This window comes from Corvus cornix, chromosome 2 (genome assembly GCF_000738735.6).
Source record: "Corvus cornix cornix isolate S_Up_H32 chromosome 2, ASM73873v5, whole genome shotgun sequence".
Classification (NCBI taxonomy): domain Eukaryota; kingdom Metazoa; phylum Chordata; class Aves; order Passeriformes; family Corvidae; genus Corvus; species Corvus cornix.
This window is the reverse complement of record NC_046333.1, coordinates 77,139,618-77,162,931: the sequence shown is the minus strand read 5'-3', so window position 1 is coordinate 77,162,931 and position 23,314 is coordinate 77,139,618. Positions and strand designations below refer to the sequence as shown.

General features: G+C 36.1%; 1 protein-coding gene across 5 annotated transcripts in view; it reads right to left on the bottom strand.

Moving 5' to 3' along the window:
* Window positions 1-23,314, bottom strand: part of CDH18 (cadherin 18) — a 522,337-nt gene that overhangs the window by 38,554 nt on the left and 460,469 nt on the right. For all 5 annotated transcript variants that reach the window (XM_039548866.1, XM_039548869.1, XM_039548870.1 and 2 more), the window contains 3 exons: window positions 18,401-18,588; window positions 15,080-15,333; window positions 137-273 (listed from right to left, as the gene is read on the bottom strand). In XM_039548866.1, coding sequence (XP_039404800.1) covers window positions 137-273; window positions 15,080-15,333; window positions 18,401-18,588 — 579 coding nt within the window. The remainder of the gene's footprint in view (window positions 1-136; window positions 274-15,079; window positions 15,334-18,400; window positions 18,589-23,314) is intronic.

The following is a 23,314-nucleotide window of genomic DNA, read 5'->3' as shown; positions in this document are numbered from 1 at the left end:
TTATCCAGACTAGCTAAAAACCCACTAGTGTTTAAAAGAACATAACATATTAAGGTAGTCTTTCTTAAAATCTGAAAGTGATTATTTTCCTTTCTAATTTTTATTTTTCACACTATGTGCCAAATAAATTATTTACCTATCTCAGAAGCAGCCACTGTGATGTTGTACCAAGGTGTCTCCTCTCTGTCAAAGATCTTGGCAGTCTTAATGGTCCCAGTACTAGCATCAATGGTGAAATACCTATCTTCTTCTGTGTTATGATCAATGAAATATCTATGAAGAAATATAACAATAAATATATATTCATTGTAGTAAATAACAGAAAGCTATATAAGAATATTACTTTCAAGCTTTTAAAATCACAGACATTTTTAAAAACAACCTAAAAAAATCTATAATTTGAAGAAACCCAAAGTAACACCGTATTTAATTTCTTTCATAATGTTTTATTTCTTTTCAAACATAACAATATTTCCACTGTGAGCCACAAAGGTATAAATTGCTAACAGGTTGTATTTTGCACAGCAGTATAAAATCCTGTCAAAAGTTAGATACACATGTATTTTGACTAAAAATCATGAAATGGAAAAGCTGAAAAGAAAGCAGATACTAAGATACTATTTTTCTGCTTATTTGCCTGTCACTGCAAACCAGTATGCTCAGCCTCAGTTCCTGCTCAGTATGCCTCTCTGACATGAAGCCAATGACATGATGACACATAAGCCATTTGGAACATAACCACTACAGAATATCAGAAATGTCTGGTTCCCAGAGCAGCCATTGAACTGCCCTAGAAGCAGAGCTAAGCATCCCTGCTTTACTCCCTTGGCTTCTGGGAGCTTTGCCCAGCAGGGAAAGTAAAAGCCTTGAAGTGGGTAATGGAAGCAGAGTGAAAGAACACAAAAGAAGAGATTGACAAGATATTTTTTCTCAAAGCTGGAATAATTTACAATGGCTTTTAACAAATGAAGCACTTACAGAACCCTTTCAAGCCTTCTTAACTAACTCAAGAAAAACAAAAAAAGGAAAAATATTATTTTATGTACCATAATTATTTTCATGATAATTTTTCATCCCTGATTTCATTGTGTGAAATTCCATATATATTTAATATATGGAAGGTATATAAATGTCAAAATGAGTTATTTGTCCCATCCAGTTGCTCTTATTTTTACATCACTATAAATGTAATTCCCAGCTAATAAAAAGAGTGGCACACATAAAAGCTACCATGCTCAAAATAATTAAAAATGAGTTTTATTTCTCCCACAATGTACTTATTTATACTAGTTGTGGAAAGGAAAAGCAAACAAGCAAATAGACATTTAATTGAATGATATATGAATGTCATAGATGATATGAAAAAGCAAAAGAAAGAAAGCACTTAGAGGGGAAGGCAGCAATCTGAGTGCGTTACCTTAACTGGTCAAAGGATTGGACACTCAGTGGAAAAGCCAGATAGGATTTGGTGACTTAGGTTCGATCTTCCTTACTGGAGAGAACCTGAACCCACCACTCCCACCTGCAAGAAGTATTTACATCTGCCTTACAATATGCTATCTTGCCTTGTGGAACTCCAGATTTTCTTACCACGCTTCAAGTATTTTCAGCAACTAAAGGACCATAGTTCAGTCACTGAAAATCAAAGCAGCCAAAGGTAGTCTAGAACATCTTTCTTTTTGCCTGTTCTCCATCTTTCTTTTCAACATCATGAAGAGTGAAAACCCTGCCATATGACTGTGGGAGTTGTTGGAGAGACAGTAGGCCTCAGTTCCCACACATTTTACGTTTCTCTGGAATAAGAATTTTCCTTGTTGTTTCACATCTAAGCCACAACCTATTGTGTGGTTCATTAATTACCAACAGCTGAGAATACCTCATTCCAAAATCCACCGGATGTACCCAATAATGACACTTTGGATGTACAAGGTGGCAGCTCAAGTTTCTTCAAACAAGTGGACTGACAAGATCTTGATTATGCAGGGGATGGGGCAATTTTTTAAGAGTTTAAGTCAGGAAATTTTTTTTCAGAGGACATAATTCAGTGTATCTGTAACTGAATAAAAAAACCAAAAGAATAAGTGATGTTGACAGAAAAAGAACAAAAAAGTTAGTTAATTTATAATTGCTGGATCACAGCAATCATTGCAGACACACTTCTGAAAGTTGGTGTGGTTCTCCATGCTCGGTACACTCAGGAGAAGAATTAAAAGAAAACTCCTGATGAGCATTCATCAGTCACTGATCATGATATGCTGGATGGTGCAGACATCCAAACAAATTTATATTGCTTTGAGGAATATTGGAATCCTCTGTCGAGACATCACAAAAAAGAACAAATATGGACCACACAATTATCCCTTGGCATTATTTTATGTGGCCAAGCTATAATCACCTCTTTAAGACTGTGCCAGTCTCAATGGAGAACTTGTATCTGCTGTGTCCACAGATAGCATTACCTTTTAGTATTTACAAAAGCTTGGAGACAGAGTAGTATCAACCTCTAAAAATCCATAAAGTTGCCATATTTGCTACAGAGTCATGTTGACATCTGGACTTTGTCCAGAAGATGCATGCTTGAGGTGGTGAAATGCCCCCATGCCTTATACCTCCTGCTTGGCAGTGTAGGAAAACTGAGCTAGGAAAAATAGTTGGAATGTTTTGATTATACTATTATTAACACAGAAATAATGAACGTTTGGTTGTGTTGGGCAAGATACATACACAGATACACAAACATCTTTTACATGATAAACCAGAAGGTTAAGAGAGGAAGCATGGAAAGCATAATTGTCCTTCAGTTTTCTTGGAGACATTGTACTGGTAGAGCTTACAATCAGTTATGCTATGATAAAATTTAATTAATTCTGTCCTATTATAGCTCTGTTTTTCTTGACTGTAAGAATATTGTGATGACAACAAGAATTATTTGCTGAAAAAAAGAAATCAAATGGTTTTTCCTGACCTGTTCTTATGGAATATGTACTGCAAATCGAGACCAATTTATAATACAAGAGTCTTGCCCCTGCAAACATTAAATACTCTGGAACCTGTTTGCTTATTATCAACATCAAGCACAGTGACTATTCTGTGAGTCACTACTGCGCTGACCACACAACCACAAAAATAGGGCAATTTATTATTTGTAGACAGTAGCTTAAAAATAGACAGAATTTCATGTTGGGCTTCAATAAGAAAAAAAGAGCTGCTTCTGTGTGTGTGTGACTTATAACAAAACATTACTTTTTCCTCTGAGTAAAGTACAAAAAAAAAAATCTGTCCCAAGAATGAAGCTTGCGTAGAAAAACTGATGTTTGATTTTCTGATGAATCGTGATCAGCTAATGATTCATTTTTATAAACATATTGTAAAAAATGGTCTATTTTTTAAAAAAAAATATGAATACCTTTTCCTAAATCAGTTATTTAAAAGTGTTCCACAGAAGATCAAAACTCTATTTGAGGAATTTAGGGTTGGATTAATAACTTCAACTGTATTTTCTGCATAATTAATAGAAAAAAGTGATCCTTTGGTAACTTATTGTACTAACACTTTTACTTCCAATGATACTGGAATAATGAAATTTTTTTCTAATTTATCCGCAGTAGCCCTTCCCTTTCATGTGTTAACTTTTGCATACAGTTACAGATATTTTGAAATATTCACAGACTGACAATTATTTTCTTCATCAATGAATAAATAAGAGAGCGGTACTTTCTTAGGCTTTCCCATTATGAAAACATTCAGTTCTCCTCCATTACTCCAGATTCTTCCCTAAAATTATTTTGTGCATCATATCTAAAGCAGCCATTTGCACTGCTCTGTTTCCCAACCTTCATGAATGTGTCGGTAAAACAAGTTACAGAAGATATTCCCACATAGTAGAAAACCTAGGAATGCTAGTTCTTCTAGTGCTTTAAAAATATTTTGTACAAGAACTCTCTTGGTAGAGCAACTAAATTTTGTCATGTTAGAGGACATTTAGAACAAGTTTCACTGTATTTACAAAATGCTGAACAATTGAGACCTTTATAAATTCTAGTCACTCATTTATCTACATGTTGAGACTACAGACCAGATATATCTGTAAATAGAGAACATTCTAGAGGCAATGGTACTTTACTTAAACTTCCAAATTTACTTCACCTTATTAAAAAAAATTACTTTCCTTTGGATGATAGTGGCAGCAGACACAGTCATTCCCTTCCACTCCTACCCTTCACTCCACATCTACTGGTCTGCTTTTCGATGCTTTTTCTAGATCACAAAAAGATATAGTGCAAGTTTTGAATTTCAAAGAGTAATTTCAAAAGAGATTTTTCTCCTTAACTCGGTTGATGGTTTCTGCTCACTTAGAATGCATTAATTCAAAAATTAATTTACAATATCCACTTGAGATATTTATTTATAGACATTTAGTCATGACAATGCCATGTGAGTTAGCATACTTATAAGCACTACACATTAAATCAGCATATCTAAGTTGCATGGCACATGTTAATAAAGAGACTTAATAACAAGACATGCCTAGATAAACAGCTCTCCATAAACTGTTTACATTCAAACCAGCAACAGAAACCAATCTGAGAGAAACTTCATTAAAAAGGATCATGAATATAGAAAACTTATTAGTCATACTATCTGAAGTTAATCTAAAGGAAATTAAGTACCAAAACTGAATCCTGCTAGTGCTGGGAAATGCAACATGTGCCACCTTTTTATAAGGCAGTGTCAGTGAATGGAGGGGCATTTCCAGCTTCATCCATATCCTCATCCCTTCTTCTGACCAAAGAAAGCCACTGGCTCCTCTGACTTTGTTCCTCACTTCCTGCCTTTTAGCGAAGCAGTGGGTCAGAGGTGACAGATATTCCCCCCATTTTTACTGAAAACTAAAAGCATTTGCATCAATTAGGAAATAAAGAGAAATATATATGAATGACGGTCCTTGGGCAGAAGGTCACTATAGAATATATAAATCTGCTTTCAGTATTAAACCTGTCAGACTCTAATAATGCAAAGACTGCTTAAAATTGAGAAAATTTTAAAAGGTGCTAAAATAGCTTAGGAATATTAATGATCTCCAAGCCTTTTAGGAGGGCTTCTGAACCTAAAAGGCATAAGCATTTTCAGAATCTCTCTACCTAAATTATTCAGTCTTAATATTAACATCAGTTTATCACGGGATAGACAAATGGCATAGGCTGTTACTCTTCTGGTATGGCTCTCTAGATACTGTGTTTTAAGGAAGAACCTTGAGTTAAAACTTTTATAATAGTTTTGAGATTTTAAGTTGTCTCTTTCTGTTTTTAACCAAATTTTTAACTTTTCATTATATTATTTTTCATTTATTGCCCTATGTGTTAACTACAAAAATGAACTCTTACATATTTCTATCCTGGTTACAAACCTTGTGGAGGGCTGTGAGCCCTTGGCACAGGAGCCCTCTGCACTCCCTTGGAGAGAGGCCTGAGGCCCAAAAGACTCTCTCCAGATATAAGCAACCATTCTCGAGGTCATGGTGACCAAAAGAGCCACTCCTAACATGCCTTGCTTCTTTATGGTAATAGCCTGTACCCTGTTGCTAGCTGGTTTCTACCCCACCCCCTGCCTTCCCCATATAACCTCTGCTCCGACCCCGGATGAGGGGGAAGTTGTCATCCCTGGCCTTTCCTTCACAGAGGCTGCTGGACAATAAAAGCTGGCTCTGTGGAACTGCCAAATGAGGCTCCTGTCTCTCTATCCCTGAGTTCGCCTTGGGTGATTTCACAAAGAGCTGAATCACAAGAGCTGATATCACTTGTAGCTGAGAAGTTGCTACACTTGCTGAAATCACCTGTGGCTCAGGGAAGTTGCTAAAGCCTCTGGAAAAGCCTTTCCCTGGCAGGACGCTTTCTCTAGGAAGGTCGCAACACACCGGGTTGTCCACCACCGGACCCAAAGGCGATAAAACCTCATACTGATAATAAACTTCATAAGACAGATTTCAGTCAGATGTGAATTCAAAGATCACAGCACTTCTTTGGACTTTTGTTTTGAGACATAAGCAAATAGCCAGTTCTGAAATAACAAGTGAAACTGGTTACAAAGGATCACTAAAAAAAAGTCCATGGAAAGGGAACAGAATCTTGTCCAACCAATTATACCTTCAAAATACTTATCAGTTAGAAATCAAACGCCTTTATAAGGAAACCTGTTCAGTTAAAGATTTAAGCAAGAAACTTTATACAAAAAAGATAGATTCAAAGTACAGAAATTTTTTATTTCATTTTATGAAATATCTTAGAAAAGGAAGAGTAAGCAACTGCATAGAGTGAGAGGAGGAGGTATACCATGACAAAGAGTAAGAGAACTGACCAGCTGCCAGTCTCTGTGTTTCACCAGCTGGACAACGAGAAGAAATGGTCCATGCTGGGACATAACTCGAGTGGGTGCCTTTTATCTTCTCTCCGCCTCCTGACAGCAGCACTCATGAGCCTGGGAACAAGCAGGAAACCCTCGAAGCTAAATGAGGTGGTGGGGTGACATTCTGTTGCTGTGACTGTCTTGCACTACACTACCTCCATTCCAGGGCCAATCTATTTCCCAATAGTTCAAACGAACTCAGCCAGGAGAGAAAAGCAATTGTGAAGTATGAGTCAGAAGTCATGCCAATCAGCAGGTAACCAATTTTCTCCCTGCAGCATGTCTGGTACATTAAGGAGACATTCGATATTCCAGAGCTCCTTGGCAAAAGACTGCTACAAAGAGCTACACCCTTCAACTGTGCTTTTCAGGTGTGAAAATTAAATACATTTGAAGATAGCTTGGAGCAGGTAATCCCTCTGTTTACTGTTCCTTTGCTTTCTTTTCAAACAGACATAGCATAACTTTGAGAAAAATACTGTCCTCTCAGAGCATTTAAAGGAAGTTGATTCAATACGCTGTTCCCACTGAGATATTGCTGGTGCTGGCTGCCAGCTGACATCCATCAGCTGATCAGCAGTACCTTGTTTCTGTACAGGACTCCTGGCTCACCTCTCATACTGAAATCTCAGCTCGGCAGGAGTAGCAGCTTTCCATCTCCTAATCCTGAAGATGAGAGTTCGCAGATCCCAGGAGACATGGGGGAGTTGACAGAAGTGAACCACTGTCTCCCAGAAAAGCCCCGGAGAGGCAGACACTACTGATTTGAGTTTTATGTGGAAGTCAGCTTCCTGCTCCTGTTCTCATTCCCATCCTCTATGATTTGCTAGCACACTGCTCACCTTGAACACAGAACATCTGGAACGCTGTTCATTTGAAGGAAGTAAGCCATTTCTAGACACTCATCATTTCTAGCTGGAAGTTTCTGTCTGCATGTGTTAACCAGTGATCATTTTTCTAGCTAATTCTATCAGTAAATGTAGGCTAAGAACAGGCCACAACCTTCAAGGCATAATTCAGAATTCAAAGCAAGGTAAAGGTTTGTCTTCTTTTCATGACTTTATGAATTTCTTCAGAGGATTATGACTGTACAAACACATTTCTGTTAAATGTGTTGATGGCAGAACTATATCTCTTATTATATCTAAGTTGCTTGTTATTCAAAGAGATTAACATTCAGATATCAATGCTTATAAGAAATAAAATGCAGTAAGTGTTACATGAGAAACAGTTTTATTTTTCCCTACAAGCTAGCTACAGCTACAGCTACTTCTGTACAGCTACAGCTACTTTTCTACCTACCAGCTAAAGAATGGTACTCTACTTACATACTTTTTTTTTCCTCTACATGTTATAGACTAAATCAAACAAAACCAAGATTGATGGATTTATGCCTATTTATTGGACTTGAATGACCCTATCAAATAACTACAGTCTAGAGGTGTTCGGATATGAAAGCTTATTCTAGAACCATAAAAGAATGTTGATACTTTAGGCATTTGGAAGTCAGTAGAAATGATAGAACCATAAAGATGATGTTCTGGCAGGAAAAATCAGTGTTTCATGATCAAAAAGATGATCTGTCAGTGTTTTCTCTCTCAGCTCTAAGGGAGGGATGGAGGCAGTTCTGGTCGATGTGAGATTCTGACCACTATCCTGAGCTGGATTCTTCCTAGTCAGAAGAGCTGTCAGAACATCTTACCAGTTCCTGCTCAATGAGATGGACATTTTTGTTACTGGGAGACATAGGACACATAGTCTGACAAGAATCAAAACTAATTTGACGTCTCAGGGGGCAAAACAGCAACAGACCTCCAACCTCAACACCATAAAGAAAGTTTTTAAAATACTTTCTGCCTGTGAAGTCAGATGGAGAATTAGAGAAGAAATTGAAGAAAAATTCCCATCTCTCTCCAGCCATTCAAAATAGGGTGTTCTTTTTCTGTCTCAATTTACTGACAGTCTTAGAGAGAATACTGGAGGATTTTGGTAGTGTTGTGCTTTGAGGTCTCCTTTGAGGAAGACAGATGTCTGCCTTTGCCTCCACAACCACAGGGCTAGCCGAATCTGGAACATCTCACATGTTCCTCCACGGGCATATGAGTCGCTCTACATGATGGCACTGATCTCAGCAAGCTGCCCTATGTACAGCCAACAAAGAGTTATAGACTCATTTAATCATAGCCAGGATTGTAAGGGACCTTAGATATCATCCAGTTCCAAACTCCCTGACATGGGTAGTCAGACCTTCCACTAGACCAGATTGCTCAGAGCTCCATCCAACCAAGCCTTAAACATTTCCAGGTTATGTGTCATCCACAACTTCTCTGGGAAACCTTTTTCAGTGTCTTACCACCTTCACAGTAGAGAACTTTTTGCTGACATTTAAGCTAAACCAACTCTCTTTCAGTCTGAAGCCATTCCCTCTTGTCCTGTCACTACATGCTCTTGAAAATAATCTGTCTCCATCTTTCTTGTAGGCTCCCTTCAGGTACTGGAAAGCTGCAATCAGGTCACCCCAGTCCAACAGTCCACTCATCCAATCCATCTCTTCCCAGTTTAGTGAAAATGATGTTGTGGGGGACTGTGTCAAAGGCTTTATGGAAGTCCAGATAAATGACATCTGTAACCCTTCCCTTGTCCACTGATACAGTAACTCCATCAAGGCCACTAGACTGGTCAGGCAGGACTTGCCCTTAGTGAAGCCATGCTGACTGTGCACAGGATAGCAGGAAACAAACTGATTTTATTCCTCTTATCTAACATTCAAAGGGCAAGTAAGACAAATGAATATAACTAGGTGAAAGGACTCCTGCAGGGGATCAGTCTTATCCCTTCTCCCTGCTGACAGTACGAATGAGTGGCATAGAAACTGAACTGATCTCAGAGAACAGGAAAAAAAAAAAAGTTAAAAATATAATTCTAATTTTCAGCCCCTCCCTTTGATCCTCTCATGCTGTTGTCTTGTACCTCTCTTCAGTCTGAATCACAAGTTGAGGTTTTATTCAACCTGTAGCAAATTTAAACTACATCAGAAAAAAAGTCTAAAACCTGATTTTTTCACAGTACTTTATGTATTTAAGACTTTGAGAAATAATAATAGGAATATATAAAACTTACTGGGTATGTTCTTTCATCTACATATGAACATGCCTCTTAAAATACCATTTACTGAAAATTAAGATTACTTGCTAAAGGTTGATGACAGAAATTATTTACCTTCAGATGACTCTAAAAGAGGACTATCTTTTACAATCAATGCAGCAAAAGTTAAAATAAGTTTCTCTACCTAATGCAGGAATTGAAGAAAAAATTCCTACACCACATTAATTGTTTCAATCATATGCATCTGTAATTCATTAATTTTTCAGTATTCTTTCTGAAAGAAGGAAAGAGAAGTTTTTCAATTTAAATCAAAGTAGGACAAGGGAACTCTATTTATTAGAGCTTTGATGTACAAGGTTTGGTGTTGAAAATTAAGTTTTTTACTCATTAGCATATACCTGTATTATAACCATTATGATATATCATCCATTTTAAGGCAACACCATAGGACCATTAGAAAAGTGAGAAGCCAGGATCAGAGCTGAGGTTGTACTTTTATTCTTCACCATCTTAGTGCAAAATTAACAGTCAATTTCTAGGAAGAAATTAATTTAAAAGATTTTAAAATTAATTTTTAACACAAAATTAAAAAAAAATCAAACCCAAACCAAAAACAAAACGTGTTTTTTCTGACTTCTGTTTCCTATAGCTGATCAATCCTTGTGACTAAAATACATTATAGTAAGTTATGTTACAGCCTGATTAAGGTCCAACAAAAAATTTACTTGAACTCCAACGTATTAATATAACAAATCAATCTTCCAAGGACCAAAAAAATACAAAGTTGTTTATAAGCAAGCACTTGTAGACCTTCTGAAAAGGTAAGATACTTATCTTTCTAATTATTTGACACTACTGTCACAAGCAGAGTCCTGATCAGGGCCCCTACCCTGTTCTCCAGAAGTTTTCTGTTAGATACCAGCAAAAGAACAATTCCTCTGAGGAATGCAAACAACCTATGTTAAACATAATAACTGGGTGTAAAAAAATGACTAGAGGGGGAAGAGGTCCTATCACTTGCGCTCAAAACAGTGGTTTACCTTCTGTTTTGCTGAATGACAAAGCAGCACCCAGAGGAGTGATCTGATGTTACAGTATTTCTACAAGTGGATGTCTTATCTCTCAAACACTACTGTTTCAAGAGTATAATGTTAATAAAGGCTTTCAGACCTTCATAGTACATGATCAAACTGGGAAGTTATTCTGGGGGAAGTGGTCTATTCCATGGAACTACATTCACTATTACATCAGAGTTACAGAAGTGTCATGATCTTAAAACTAAGTCTTTGCTCTTTTCTGAATCACTGACTTGGAGGTGGCTTGGGAAACAGCTGCAGCATTGTTTCTGAAAAGCATTCCACTGGAAACGGACCAGATGCAGTTGGAAAGCTCCAAGGATCATCTGGAGTATGTGCTGCAGCTTGGTGGACTTACCACCCAAGAATCACCACCTACAGGAAGATGTCAGGGTTTTAAGAGGTGCTGCTGCAGCCCTGAGGCAGCACTAACAGCCGAGGGCTGCTCTCAATGCACATAAGTGCCTTGCCAATTAAATAAAAGCTGTTTTCACCCCTAATCTCCATGAAAGTCTTCTGTGTATGATTTCAGGAAAAAAAATATAATTTCTAAGTAGATATAGAGAGATTTAAAATGAATCATAGACTAAGAAAAAATTGTAATTAGAACATTTGATAGTCATCCTTTCTTCCATATTGTGTGGGAAGAGACCTTTCAAGACCCCCCTTGCACATCAGATATTATTATGAGATGTGACTTAACCCTGTCCTTTTCAAGCAACAAAAAATATGAGTATGGAAGCAGAATACTTGACACAAAGCAATGAAAGGGGATTAGTTTCTCATAAATGGTCCAACAAGGCAGTAATACCTGTGAATGAATTACAAATAAGGGTGGTTTCTGTTGATTTAGAAAACAATTCTTAAAGTAAATTTCTAAGTGATTTTCAAACTCTTCAGAAACTCTTTATATTTAAAATTAATACATGATGAAGTTGTAATTGATGCCATAAAGATTTTTTGCCTTTTCTTTCATACCCCTGTTATACCTTTTTTACAGCTTCTGCATTCTTAGTGCTTTTCCCCTACATTCTTGGACTTGTTTGTCAAGCTAAGAGACTAAACATTTTAGAAGCTTTGTAGCTAGGGATCAGTGTGCCCCAGACCCCAAGGTCCTCTCCAGAACACATTCTGTAAACTAAGATAGAACCATCCAGGGGAAGGCTCCTTGGGGAGGGGGGCTCACTTGAGCCTCTCACTGGGGAATCTTTGATAGATATGCTAATTAGTAAGACCTATAATGTTATACCAGATCTTTTGGGGCATATTATCGGTGGGGTGCATCTCGATGCATATGACCTGGACGTGTGCACCTAAGGATCCTTAAAATAAATACCAAGGTAAAATCCCTTTTTCCCTTCTAACCATGTTTGACTCTTGATTTTAAGACCAGGAAAAGGCATCATAATATATTTCTTTCTTATGCTTCCTGTTATATCTTGCTTTTCATATTTCATTAGAATAATAATCTTATTCTAAAACAGAGAACTCAAAAAATTTTCTCTGAAAATACATTTCTATCTATTCAAAGAAAAAAAAAATATCCATCAGCTTAATAAGAAAAATCCCTTAGAACAGTCCAAACTGCCAATCAGGTAAGTACTGAATAAAAAGACCCCACTGCTATTAGCTACATTAGTTATTACAGAGGTTGCTTTGCAGGGGTTTAAAGATTAAAACACTAGTACAAGCACTGGCAAAAAGTCAGTGCCCTCTGAAGACTGCTCAGCTCAGGAACAAGATGAAATCACTGTGATGAAATTGCAGTGAGGAAATAAGGACAAAACCCATTTTGTCTCCCTCTACTGAGAGCAATAGCTGTTACTATTTATTTTTGTGTTCAATTCAAGTAACTTCTTAAAAAGATTTCAGCACTGTTAATTACCTTAACTACACTTCCAACGATTATTCTGTATACAAGAATTGTTCCTGCCATCAAAATAAACTGTTACTTAATTGGACAGTGAACAAATCACAGCACTGTATCTCTTTCAGCAGCTGAACAGCAAAGTGATATGGTTTCAACTATGTGGGCCTAAATGCTTCATCAATCTCATACACATCAGCGAGTGTCCTCATAAAGTGGAAAGGATGCACAAGTGGATTAGGAAAGACTAATAAGCAAATCGCTGCTCTGTATCTTGTCCTGTAGCCTCACAGTATTTGGAGATGTATCTGAGCCATTTGGATAAGAAGTGCTATTCTGTAACTCCCCTGCAGCACAGAGATCAGCAGGGCAAGTCCTGTCTGTACCTATCTTCCCTGGAGATTGTGATCTCTGCTTTCTAAGAAAGTTACATTGAATCTTCCTGGTTACATTTTCATTTTCAATGAACTAGGAATTGTGGGGAAACAAAGAAGAGATGTGATCTCATTACCCTCAGACTATCTTTCAGACTCACCAGGATTTCAGACAAACAGTGGAGACATTTCCTGCAAAGCAGCACAGAAGGCCATAAGCGCCCTGTATGGATGCTTCTGAGAAATACAGCTGCCTCTGAGCCGCTCCTTTGCTCATTGCTGTGAGTGGAGTGTGGGGCAAGACCCTGCTTCCAAGTGGAGCAGCAGCTCAGCCCATGCAGTCTGTCCTGCTTCTCAGGTCACACCTCTTCCAACCCATAGTTTCCCAAGCTGTAGACAGATCTCAAAACAATACAAAGCCCTTCTGCATCACATCAGTGTTTCTGTGTGAAGCTGGGGTAAGGGAAAGGGGATTAAAGCTGTCCATTCTCAGACCAACCTTTCTGCTCCCGCAGGAGGAAGGTCAAGGAAAACTTGAGGGCGCACCAACCCAGCCTGGTGCCTGTCTAGAGTCTCATGCAGCAATGTGTTAGCTCAGGCCAGAATCAGCATCTTGATAAAAAGCCCACACCCTCACAAATGACATTTACTGTCAGTTCCACCAAGATGGAAAAAGCCTGGCTAGAGGGTGGACCTGGGCACAATATAATGCCAAGGATATCTGAGCTGACACTGCCCTTGCCAAACCCCACCAACATGTAACTAAGTGAGAGCTGGCTCCCTTCAGATCTTCATGGTTTGGTATGTTATATTATGCTATATATTTTTCCCCATTGAGACAGAGAGAGATGGAAGGAACAACTCAAAAATATATGTCAATGGAGGGGAAAACAGGATAGAAAAAAGTAAGGACACTTTTTTCCCTCAATTATGTGAATAATATAGATAGATAATATTCTGTCCTCAATTCAGGTTTGGAAACGAACAGGACAAATCCAAAAAGCTCAATATCTGGAAATATTTTTTCTTCTGATCCCTCTATTTCCAAATTACTGCCTGTTTCTCCCAGAAAATCTACTTCTGGCCTTCCCAGCCTTTGTACAAAATGCTGCTGCTTCCCTTTTGCCAGAGTTATCTCTTTCTAGACAAAACTGTCATGGGCAACAGACAGTTGAATTATGGACCAACTAATCAAATCTGCACTTCCCCTTCCTACTCCAAACTTCCATGATGGTAATCAGTCTGACTGTGTTAGTAGCTTCAGAATTATAGTAGTAAAGCTATCAGCATTTGGCAGTTATTTTTAGCAAAATTTTATTATTTATGTTATAATTTAGGCACAAATACCATAATGGAAACTTTTCAAAGGCAATAACTTGCACTAAGAAATTGCATATATTGATTCTCTGACACAAAACATTTTGAATCTTAGACTATTAGCACAAAAGAACCATAAAACCCTGATATTTTCATTGTTCTGAAAAAATTGTTTAATCTTACCAAGACTATTGCACATACCCAGCAGATTTCAACCCAGTCAGGAGACTAAATAAGCCCAATTATCTTAAGAAAAAACTGCTTTCCAAGGATATAATAATAAAATTTCTACAAACGTTGTACCATTATGTCATAAAAAGGAATAGCATCAAAAATGTTTTCGTGTATATTTTTTTGGAAACTTTTAAAATCTACTACTACCTTTGACACATAAAGTTCATGTATTGTTCCACAAAATTCATTATTACAACTATTTGATTTTTTGATACTCCACTAAAGCTGAAGAATGTTATGAAATATTGGGTTCATCCTGAACCAAACTTTTTCAAAAATGATCCTGCCTGTCTCAAAAAGAGAGATATATCTAAAGCTGTTGCTGTCTTGCACAAACACCTGGGACAACTACAATGCAGCAAGTGTGCAGAGGGCCAGCGCAATACTGACAGACAGGGAAAAATGGTGCTATAATCCTTAACAGATTCACAACTACTGGCAGGATACCGCTGGCAGATCAGACCTTTGCTCAGACCAGTGATGGGAATTTTACATACATAATTATAGCACAAACCAAAGAAAGACTGAAGGTTATGTCACTAAATCTAACCCATACAGACTGATCATGACACTCTTTTGACCTATGTTCCCTTTATGTAGTAAAATAAATACTCTTCATACATTCCAGATCTCATTAAACTTTAAGCTTGTGAAATCCATCTCATGTTTGAAAAATTAATCCATATAATTTGGATTTACTATACCTCACTAAACTGTTTGCAGCATCAGGATCATGTGCCGTTACTGTGCCAACAGGCGTCCCAATCTTTGCATTTTCATAAACTTCCATGACATAGGAAGGCATAGTGAAGAGCGGAGGTTCGTCCACATCGCCAACGATGATCTTCAGCATAGTTACATCTTTGAATGGTCCCAGGTGTGAAAAGCGAAAATCAAGGTGAGTATTTGCTCCTTCTATATTAAGTGTATATGATTTCTTTTTTTCGTAGTTGAGTGGCTGTTGGCAGAAAAAAAAAAATTCTCAGAGCCATTCTGTTCTCCAGTTTATCCTGGTAGCAACTTAACAGCATCTTTTTGGTTTAACTTAAACATTCTTCATGTTACAGCAAAGGGATGGTATTTTTGATATTCTGGCAGTCACTGCCACACCTTGTATGTAGATGGATATACATGAAGCAGGATGGACTCAGTTTTTCTCTACAACAGAGTATTGGAAAAGGTACCAGTTTTGAAAATAACCCAAGGTTTAGAATGAGCCTCAGATTCTGCTTTCATGATAACGTAAACTGTCTGGGTTTTTTCACCTTTTGGTTTTAATCAATAAATCCTAAATCCTGAAAAAGGTAGAGGCTGATATATCCTAAACTAAATTAACTTCACATTTTTAATAAAAAAGTTTTATAGACAGCAACAGGGATATTAAAATTCTTTTTGGCATCTCTTAAATCCTCAAGTGAAAAAAAGCAACTTCTCATTTACTGTAAGAGACATGGACTTTTATGTCTGGTCATCCAGATCACCCTTCTAGTGAATGAGGGAAAGGCTGCAGATGTAGTCCATTTCAAACAGTCTCAAAACACAGTCATATCATTAAAAGAAGTTGCATATGCATGGATTTTTGGTTTTTAGAATCAAAATTTTTATTGACATTATGACATGGCAGAATTTCACGGATACCAGTATCATTCTGTGTTGATCTGACAGCCTGTCTAACAAAAACTCTTCATCCAAGTTTAAACTGGCATCTCCTGTCACCTCAAAGGGTGGAAAGGTAGTACGATAGGCAAGACATATGAGGAACTCAATATATGATTCATCACTGTCAGTGTATGTTTTGAAGATAAAATCTACAATAAATTAAACTGATGATATATAAGAAAAATTGGTCAGAATTTATATATGCTTTATGTATTTTTTGATTTCTCCTCTGTGTACTTAAGGACAATTAATTCATTCTCTAACAGTATAAGACTTTTGGGACCTTACATTCTCTGCTTCCCTTTCCTGAATGTAAAAATAAAACATTTTAAAGGCATGGAAATGTACCATAGCCTGGTAAATCTATTACTATATATAAAAAGAGAGCTAAGTATGCTACTCAATTAAATTAATTCACAAAGAAATATAAGTTTAATAAATTCTAACTCAGATGTTCATTGATTTATGATTTTTTTTTAATGAACAGTGAAATATTGAATAGTGATTTTCATTTCTCTGCAGCATGTATATTCTAAGAGTAAACAGGTTTAAAATAGGACTGCAACTTGTAACTTTGATGTCTTTTGGAAAACTGAGTTTATACTGACAATGACTGGATTAATTTCTACAGGAAAGTTATATCACTCAGAAAACATATGTGGAATGACACAAAGTCCTGTGGTAACACAAACTCTTTCTTTTATGTAGCTATTTTATCAGGCAATAAAGTATCTTTGAGACTGAAGAATGGCTCCACAGGTTTGTTAAGAGGAAAGATAATGAAAGTACTGGATATTTCGGGTCAGCCCAGAATGAGACAAGAAGAGATTCTGTCTAACACTCAGAGCCTTTGCATACCTGTTGAAAAGACTAAATTGAGGCACTGAAAAAAATTATTTTTGCATCAGAATCTCACATAAGTGAGGTTTTAATATCTTGATGAGGATTTCAGATAATTAGACAAAATAATATATTTATTTATGACTTTTTCTACTGTAAATGCTTCTAGAGAAGTATTAGAGGACAAATAATTTTATTCTACATTTATAGAAGGCACTGGCATCTGATACACAAAACTTAAGAACAATTTTGTCCTTAGTTTAGATTATCTGTTTTGAGTGGGCTATCAAAAAATTCAGCTTGAAACCCAATCTAAATTAAAAACAATCACAGTACACAGAATATAATATACTTGCTAAACTGTATACAAGATCTGAGTAAAAAAGGGAGAAAAACAAACAAAAAAAAAAAAAACAAGAAGACTTTTTTGTTATACTGTACAAAAGCATACATTATCTTAGGAAATAATGGAGGTATTTCACACAAACTTATGTAACTTTAAGTGCCGAATTTCTGCTCAACTGGAATATAACATTACCTAAGCAAAATGTACCTCTTCTTGTCCTGATGTAAAAATGACTTAAATCATTGTCATATTTATGTACAAGAACAGGCAACATATGCTTTTGTCATATTCTAAATCATAGTGAAAAAATTTTTAAAGCTACTTTGTCTGTCAAAACCAGTAAGAAATGTGATTTAACAGATTTTGTGTATTTCATTATGTTGCAAATTCTTCCTTTCTACTTCATGTTTTGAATATGCATAAATGTTGTAGTTAATGAACAGCAGCCATGGTGAGAGTACAATGCTCATATTGAAGAAGAAATAACAGATTATGGTTTAGCTACAACAAGGCCATCAGAAAATAATTCAGCGGTACAGAAAAGACAGTTTACTTTTATCTGGTTGAAAAAGGTGGGTATTACATAACCATTACAAAAGACACTGAGTTAAAGCTTTTTAAGATATTGGAAGAGATCTTTTAAAATCCTTATGAATTATAAAAATAATATTTCATTGAGTTAGAAACTACTTTTAATATCTTAAATACATATATATTCAGAAGCAAAAAAAAAAAAATTACATGCTCTATGATAGTTTTTATTTATTCTCCTTTTTCACATTTTCTCAGGATTTCATTCCTCTAACCATTAATCAAGACCAGAATACATATAAGCAATTTTGAATATACACTCACTTTTAATTTTTAGGGTCTATGGGTATATATAATTGATATCTACAAGATTCAATATCAACAAACCTACATGAGAACTCTCAACTGACTGGGGCAAGTATAAGTAATTCATATAAATGATAACTCTGTGATAGTTTGACCAGTAACATTTTAAGTCTTTAGCACAATACTGGATGATTTAGATACCAGCTGGAAAGTCAAAGAATAACAGTCTGTGCTAACTGAATTACACATTCATTGCCAGAGATAAACTTTCTGTGTCAAGATTCAAGTAGTCTGGGAACAAAAGTAGAATTTTCACCCAAATTTTACATCTTCTATGGCTTACCTTCTTCAGCGAGAGAATTCCTTCCCTTGTTTCTTTGTCAGTAGATATGGAGAATACCCCAGAGCCATCTCCATTTATAATTGTGTACTTCATGTCTGCATTTGAACCAGTGTCTGCATCATTTGCTTTGATTTTGCCAACTGCTGATCCAACTTGAGCTGACTCAGGAACATAGAGTTGATAGTGTTCTGAGGGGGGAAAAAGCCCAACATAATAGCTTGGACATTTTCTAGTCATTTTCTAGTTATCTGCTTGATAGATGTCTGAGTAAATGGAAGAGTATTTCATATATAAAAGTGACAAATAAACTTATGAATTTATTTAGATCCCTGAAAGAATTCAAAACTGAATTGTATTTTACTTGGGATGCCTTCATTCCCTATTCAAAATCCAAATTACCTCATGTAGGATTTTAGTTTTCACAGCTATTGCTGTACATCACATAACACAGAAATTACTTCATACCAGTATTTTTACAAGTTTATATTCTCCATAACCAAAATATATATATTTTACCAACTTACAATTAATTGCATGGTCAAGTGAGTACTTTTGAATTGAAAAATCTGTTACCTTTTTTTCCAAAATCCAATCATTTTTGCAACATTGCATCAACATTTTCAACACATAATTTTTTTCTAAAGGAAAAAGTTAATAAATCTTAATATTTTACCCTTTGCAAAAAAAAAAATTAACTGCCATCCACAGTAAACGGAAACTAACATAATGAGTACAATGAATTATTACACATTTGTGCCCAGAAAAATCTTCCTTTACAGCTATGACCTCCTTTCAGTGTTTTTGTAACCTGTTAGGTTAATAATTAGTAAGTGACATATTTTTGTAAAAGATAATTTTCTTAACTGTCTCTATGATTTTTTATGATAGCTCCTAAAAGCTACAAAGTTTTCTGGTGGACAAGAAGGTGCCACAAGGAAATAAAAGTGGCAAACAGACACAATTTCATTACATAAATCTCAATCTCCATATGAAACTAGGCCAAAAAACCAGAGTTTTCTCCAGTAATGCTACCATTGTAACACAGCAGGGATGCTGAAATCTACCAGAACTGAAAAGAATAATTCACATCCAATAGAGGGTGTGCACGTATCAACAACATCCCCATTTTCCACCTAAACAACCCCAATTCAAATGCCTCCCTAACAGTCTGCAGAGTTTACATCACTGTCCAACTACCAACACAGAAAAGAGAGCAAAACAACTTCTGTTATTACACATCTTCTGAAACTTTACCAAGTTGCCTTGAAGGCATTCTGTGACAGTGAGTGCAATAGTGCAAAACTGAGTGGCAGGATGGTGGATCAGCAGGTTTGAGAGTGGACATATGAAAGCTAAGATGTTGTTATGGTTTGTTGGGTTTAATCCAGGTAGCCTGACTGCAGAAGAGCCCTTGGTAAGCATGTAGCAAGAGAAAGGCAACATTTAAATTGAATCCAGAAATTGAACCTGAATTGTGGCTGAAACCCCGTACTGGTTGGATGAAGAAATTATCAACCTACAGAAGCTGCAATTGAAAAGGGAGTAGATATCATGACTAAAATATAGCTACCTTTATAGACACCTGCTAGAAAACAGAAGATTTCATTATAAATCTTTTAAATTTCTTGCACAACAGTTCCAAAACATTTTTGTAGTTTTGAATTAATTTTTTATTACTAACACATACTAAACAACTAGTGGTGTGATAAGGATGGACAAGTGCACTTAGCTTTGTTTGTCTAGAGGGAAAGAGAGGCTTCCTATGAAAATGAAAAATAAGTTATTATTCATTTTGGAAATCTTAAGGAAAATAAGAAATTTCCAGCAGAGCAACAGGAAAAAATTATCATGTAGAAGATAAAATACCAACACCGATGTAACAGGACAATTACTTAATTCAATTAAAATTCATAGTTAATACTTTGATGCAATCCTTTTTATGCATGTAAAAGCCACCTACACAAATTTCCAAATAAATGCCCTGCAATGTTTTTTGCTTACAGATGCTGTCAACTGACACTTCAGCAATGCTGGTTGCTTTATTTCATACATAAAATTATAGTAATGGGATGAAATTAATTTTGAAATTTACTTATTGTTAAAATAAATGCAAAATATGGGGGTTTTTGACACTTTTGCTCTTCCAAAAGAGAAAAGATTAAGGCCATTAAGATCATGTTATATAATCAAGCTACTTCAGGAGCTGGATGTATATAAACTCATATGATAGGGTGAACTAATTGGAGACTTCCAAATAGTTGAGCTTGTTCAAATATATCTATCTACATGACACTACACTCTGCTTTATAATCACACCCCAAGTGTTAGCCATCTGTTTCAGAAAATTGTTTTACTGATACCAGCTTCAAAGACTCCTAAATACTAAATCTTCAAGCAAAACAAATATTTGAAATGACTCATTAATTATGTCAGTTTCTTTAGAACAGAAATATTTAAAAAAAGCAGATAGAATGAAAAGAAAACTGTTGAAAAAATAAAAACTCTTAGATTATAAGGTCAGAAATGTCTCCCAACAAGTATTTAACCACTGCTCCATAGAGAGAGCCTGACAATATCTCATAGAGACATGAGTCAAATAGATAAATACAAAAGAACATTATCTAAAAAAATCAAACACACAAGAAAATAAAATTCAGCAACATGAAGGTTAGGTAAAATATATTATAGACATTTATTTAAGCTACTGGTGGAAACTGGAAATGTTAAATGCTAAATTGTTGGAAACTTCATTGCTAGTAAGAGGAACTGACTAAAGGCTCAATTGGGCACTGGAACAGGCTCCTCAGGGAAGAGGTCACAGCACCGATCCTGTCTGAGTCCAAGATGGATTCAGACAATGCTCGCAGGTACATGCTGTGACTCCTTGGGTGTTCTCCATTGGGTCCCTTTAAACTCAGCATAATCTGTGATTCTGATTCTATGAATGTTTCCTTGGGCATTGAATAAAGAAAGTTTAATAGGACACTGTAAAATATGGGAAGTGTATACTGCAAATCTACAATGCTGTATTGCAAACTGAGTCTGTCTCAACCCTCTAAAACAATTGACTGGGAACATAGGAGCCCTGAGGATCAGGCACCATCAGTCTATAGCAAAACTTTTCCACCAAATCTGCCCATGTTGAACAGTTTGCTCCTATGCTTCCTGCACTGCAGACTTCTGTTGTGAAGCAGAAATCTTTTGGGGATGGTCTAATTTTTTCTAGAGAAGCTGGCCTGTTTCTTACAGATAGAGAATCTTGGTTGATTCAGTTATCAACTTTTATCACATTCTCTCAGATGCATTCACTTTGCTCATGATATGAAAAAATTAATATTTTTTTACAGATAATGTACTGTATAGGATACCACCTTGCAGGACTTTAATCTGTGCTAATTGAAACATTTTCCAAATTCATGCATATGATCTTCATCTTTCAATAAACTTTATGGCTTATCTGTCATTATAGTACAGAAACAATTTATTTCTCTTTAGCGCAAAATACTTTCATTGCAATTAGCCTCCAGGCAACCTTCAGTGCTGTGTCTTACTCTCAGAAAACTAACTTCTGTCTAAACCTCTCAAAAAAGAAGTATAACTGTACTTAATGAAAATCAATAAGCATAATATTAAAAAGAATGTATTTATTAATCTATTCTATTCTGTTGATAATTTTGACTTACTTATAGGTTATGATGTCTTCTTGAACAGTAGACACTATCTTATTTAACAGTGGAAGAGAGAAGAGACATAATACTGAACACCAACTTGGGGAAAAAGCGTTTAGTACACTGGAGGGCAGGGCTGCTGCTCAAAGGGACCTGGACATGCTGGAGAAATGCTCTAACACAAACCTCATGACATTCAATGATGGCACCAGGGGAGGAATAGTGCCATTCATCAGTACATGTTGGGGCCAGCCAGTTGTAAAGCAGTTTTGCAGAAAGGGACCTGAAAAGGACCTTTCAAGGCTCTGCAAGATGAGACTCTTAGCAACTTGATCTAACTGAACCTGCTTTAAGCAGGGCTTTGGGTCAGATTACTTTTTCAAGTCCCACATGAACCTATGATCCTGCAATTTATGAAGGTATGTCTCATGTTTTACTGCCTGCCATCTTTGGTAAAACAAGTGGAGCTTCCACTGTGGACTATGCTCAATCTTCTTTGGTGGTTTTCTTTGAGAAAGATATTCTTCATTCATAGAGTTGCTTATTTTCATTACATGTAATAGATAATTCTGGATTTCTCTTTTGAGACTGAAGTCTTTTTAGAAGCCTATTTGTCACAGTATGTCTTGGACATATGTCACATGTTCCTTTACTATGCTTATTTTTAATATAATCAATCCAATTTTAATCCATCATCATTAAGAATACAGCAACTTTTATGGTTGCAGGAGTTCAGTCAATTTTATAGCTACTATTGTTGATTTGAATATTCTTTTTGATGCCAACATCTCTTTCATAAAACTCAACTAAGAAATTTTTAAGAGGTATGTTTGGCTTATTCTTCTTCCCTGCCAAAAACCCCAATGCTATTGCACTTTCTAAACATATCTGAATTATAAGTGAAGTTACTTCTTATTTGCAAATATGACAATAAAAAAGCTTTCAAAACTCAAATCCTTCAAAATTTTGCTTGCCTTGAAAGTGTGAAGAACATAACAATCTTGGGTCAGTTTAGAAAAAAACCCACAAACATTCTTCTTTTGATACAATAGGCTCCTTTGGCTGAAACAAGACTTGTACATCATGTCCCTGCTTTTTACATCTCAGCGTAAAACAGGAGTTATGATTATGGTTACAATTTTAATCAGTGATGAGTTTATTTTCCATGACTCTTTGCCTTTAGAGACAGTAACTAGAAGTTCTTGAAAACTTTCTGACCCCAGAATACTGAACTTTCGACCTTGGA